Here is a 3937-nt window from a genome sequence, read left to right as displayed (position 1 = left end):
TGATCTTGAACAGCTGTTAATTAACTACAACTTTCCTCAAAAGTTATGCACTCCTGCCGAAACCACTGATGCTGCTATAATGAGAAGTGCACACAGCATTTTCTTGCTCTCTCCTGCACCCATCTGAAATGCATATAATAAAAAACTGGACCGTATTTCCAGGTATTCCTGGTTGTTTTAAAACTTAGTTCAATTCACAGCAGGGAATGATTTCTTGAGTGTCCTTTTACCGTTGGGGATCAGCCCACAAAGGGATAAGAGTTTTTTGTGACAATAAACACAGCACTTAAATTTTCAGCCCTTGGCACTAAAGGCAAGGCTGACAGTTGCTTCACAGATTCATCACAGTGAGGAAGAACTTAAGTCTAATGGTCAGACAGCTTAACAGAATTCTGGCTTGCAGCCCTTTCACACAGAGAATTAAAAATTATATTTAAAAAATCAGTAGATCTAAAGCCTAACATACTTTGGGACTGGGCCCAAAATTTAGACAAGTGCTGTGATCCCCAGTGAGAGAATGGTGCTCCCTCTCTGGACCAGTGAGAACTCAATTAGTTCGCAGGACGTCAGAGCTGCTTCAACAGGAGAGCTTAGTAGTTTTTCTCTAGAACTGAACAGCTAGATCACTTTTTTGGGTGATGTGACCTTCTTAATTGAATCTTTACATGCAGAAAAGGAAAACGAACTGTATTTCCCATACATTAATACTCTAATAATCAAATTATTTTCTAAAGATAGTAGGAAGGAAAAAAATATTACCACCTATTCTCAACAATCTGTGATACGCATATCCCACATTACTTCATGTTAACAAAATTTTATAAAAGTAGAAACAGTTTTTGAAGTAGGGGAATAAAACAATACAGAAGGAAAAAAAAGATTACATGTTTTATGTTTTAAATAGCAAAAAACCCCATTTGTCATAATACTTCTTACACATGGCTGAGACATATTAGAGCCCTCAGGCAAAAACAGTTTCTAATTCAAAATTACAGGGTTTTGTTATTGTTGAAAGGATGTTATTATTACATCTTCCTCCCTTGTCCCATTTGTCATTTTTCTTCTTGAACTGCAAATGGTCAGGGAAACCTATGTTCCTATGTATTTGTAAAGCACCTAACCCAGAAACATCAGTCCTGACAAACACATGGGTAATAAAACATTAACACAAAACCTAAGCAAACAACCAAACCCCTCCCAAAAAAACCCAACACAAACAAAAACAAAACAAAACAACAACAAAAAAGCAGAACATATACTATCTACAAGAGACTATCACAATTTCAGAGGTCAAAACTTGAGCTGAGGGTAATTTGGTTCCTATTTACTGTACACTACCTCCAGGTAGTAAGTGCAGTGCTAAGCAATAGACTACAAGCTTTCAAAGCAGCTTCATTTCTGTCCACTAAAAACTTCCATTAGAAGACAGTAAAAAGGCAGTTGTTTCTTGTCTGAGGTCATTCTCCATGAATGTTTTTAAGGCATCCCACTGTACCTCCCCCAGAAGTACAGCAGAAAACATTCTGTAAGCGCTTAAAGCTAAATCTTCAATCTATACAGGTATTTACACTTGTACTGCTCTTCTAACATATCACTGCATTAGAAGAGACCAGTAGTATTGCCTTGCATCTTCTCTCTACCTCTCTTAAGTGTGAGGGGTTTTTCTTTTTTTGTTATTGTTGGTTTTTTTAAGTAGATATAGATATTTACAGCACAGAAGACAAGGTCTGCACTTAGAGCAAGTTTGCAGTTATTCTTTTCATTCCTGAATAAGCTGAGTGAAGTTTCAGAACAATCCTCAAGAAAGTCCTGCCCAGCAGCAGTCCTCTGCCACAACAGGCATCTTTGTTAACAACTGCCAAGTTGCTGGGAAATGCCAGTGATCAGGCATTAGTTCTGTTAATCACCCAATGCTTTCAGGAATTTGGACCCAAACTAACAAAAAGATTCTTCAAAAGCATATTTAAATAGGGGTTACGTGTTTTAACATGCTTTAACCTCCACTAAGGATCTTAAAGGCATACACCATGAGAATATGGACATAATCATAGAAAAATATGTATATACTGACATAGGATGCCATGTCAAGATTTTAGGAGAAATAAACCCAACCACAAATCAGCCCAGATTTTAAAAATCCACATCATCTGTTTGTTTAAATGGAAGAAAAATACAGAAACACAACTGGGGAGAAAAAAGCGTATGGAGGAAAAGTAAGAAAATTTTCTGATAACATCTATCTAAAAAAAAAAAAATAAAAAATCACAGACGACCATGTATACCTACTGTGATATACACACATTTTTACCCCACAATGCTCAATTTGTTGTAAAGTTGTTGGAAGTGCTCATTTTCACTTGGAATACTTTTAAAATTTGTGAGCTTGAGAAATATCCTAGATGTTCAACCATTTGGACTTTTCCTAAAAAGTCAGTGATACATGTTCTTTTAGATGGAAACTACTTTTTTGGCGTTTAGTTGCATCCATCTAAACATAATTAAAGTGAGAAGTGTTTCTAAGTGTTTTTTATTTATCAATAACTGTTCTTAACTAAATAATTTTTTCGTAGTTCAGTTTTCTTCCTCTATCAACCACTGAATAAAGAGATCAAGGCAATCAGTATTTTCTTTATCTAAAAGAGGTCTACCAAATAAAATGAGGATATCATAACAAAGACATTTTATTATTTAAAAAGTAATGCAAGAAGTTAAAAAGACTCAAATTCATCTGAACTATACATATTCATGTATTATTCAAATGCATAAAGTAAAAGTGAAATACCTTCTTTTAATTTCTTCTCTGTAAGAAGCTTAGCAGTATTAGAAGAAACTTTGTATAAGAATTCACAAATAAAGGTGGAATGTGAAGAATCTTCAGAGAAGCCACTTTCAAAACAAGTATCATAGTTTGGGAAATCTATTAAAAGAAGTAATATACAGAACTTCAGTTATATCAGTTATAAACATTTCACCACAGGTCTTTCTAATTGTGTATCTGTAGACAAGCAGTAGCTCTGTTCTGTTGTTCTGTTTTGCTTCTTTACTACAACACAGAAACATCTTACTGATTTATAATCATGGAATTCTTACACATTCATTAAAAAAATTTGTTCACATTTGTTACAATGTTACCATTGTCTAGCACTGCCTGCCAATGTAATCTAAAATACCGTTTTCTGGTGTACTAAGCTTTTACTTTTGTTCCTTATGTAACATACTTCAACAGAAGGGGATTGTTTCTGTTGAGGATTTATTTAGACATTTACTCTAGCAGCAGATATACAATGATCGTGGGAATCACTGTTAACCTGCAATGAACTCCCTTTCTCTGAAGAGAACAAATGCTAGTGCCAGCAAATGGTGTCGCTGCCTTGGCTGGAAGGCTAAAAGTAGAAAAGACAGAGCCAAGACAAGGAAAATATAGCCTTAGGACCACTTGAGAGCATAGGTAGCAAGGAACCTATAGCTGCACATTTGCACAGTGACTGAGCTCAATATCCTATGGTCCTGTGCCTGGCACCTGTGACAGAGTAATGCAGAACTGAAGGCCTCATGTTTTCTCTAGGAAGCCCTAAATCATTTCTGTGTTTCCCTCTAAAACTTTTGTTGTTCAGCCTAGGCAGTGTTGCTTTGCAGAGTGGCACGGGTCAATGGAAAGTCAGTTCAGGAGTATGTCCACAATGCTGGCTGCAGTGCAGCACAGATAATTTTTTCCAATGTAAATCAGTGTGTAAACTTTCATTCCCAGACTGCTTCAGATACTGTACAGCCCTTTTAAAAGGTAAGCTCAGGCACACATACTCTAAAATTTATTTATTTTCAAGAACACCTTTCTGTTTTCAAGAGTTTCATAAGCGTCATACACTGCAACAAAAACTGTTGACTTTCAAGGCCAAAGTTTATCACATGGATGAGGGGATTGAGTGCTCCCTCAGTA

At 36.0% G+C, this 3937-nt stretch overlaps 1 protein-coding gene across 1 annotated transcript in view; it reads right to left on the bottom strand.

The window, feature by feature from the left end:
- The window catches only part of ARAP2 (ArfGAP with RhoGAP domain, ankyrin repeat and PH domain 2), a gene marked incomplete at both ends in the record, with an annotated part of 32012 nt that extends 29095 nt beyond the window's left edge, over nt 1–2917 (bottom strand). The window contains one exon of the mRNA XM_010193548.1: nt 2783–2917. Within this exon, the coding sequence (XP_010191850.1) occupies nt 2783–2917 (135 nt within the window). The remainder of the gene's footprint in view (nt 1–2782) is intronic.
- Nucleotides 2918–3937: the final 1020 nt, after the last annotated feature.

This window comes from Mesitornis unicolor, unplaced genomic scaffold (genome assembly GCF_000695765.1).
Source record: "Mesitornis unicolor isolate BGI_N332 unplaced genomic scaffold, ASM69576v1 scaffold26911, whole genome shotgun sequence".
Lineage (NCBI taxonomy): Eukaryota > Metazoa > Chordata > Aves > Mesitornithiformes > Mesitornithidae > Mesitornis > Mesitornis unicolor.
The sequence above is the reverse complement of the archived record's forward strand: the minus strand, read 5'-3'. Positions and strand labels throughout refer to the sequence as shown.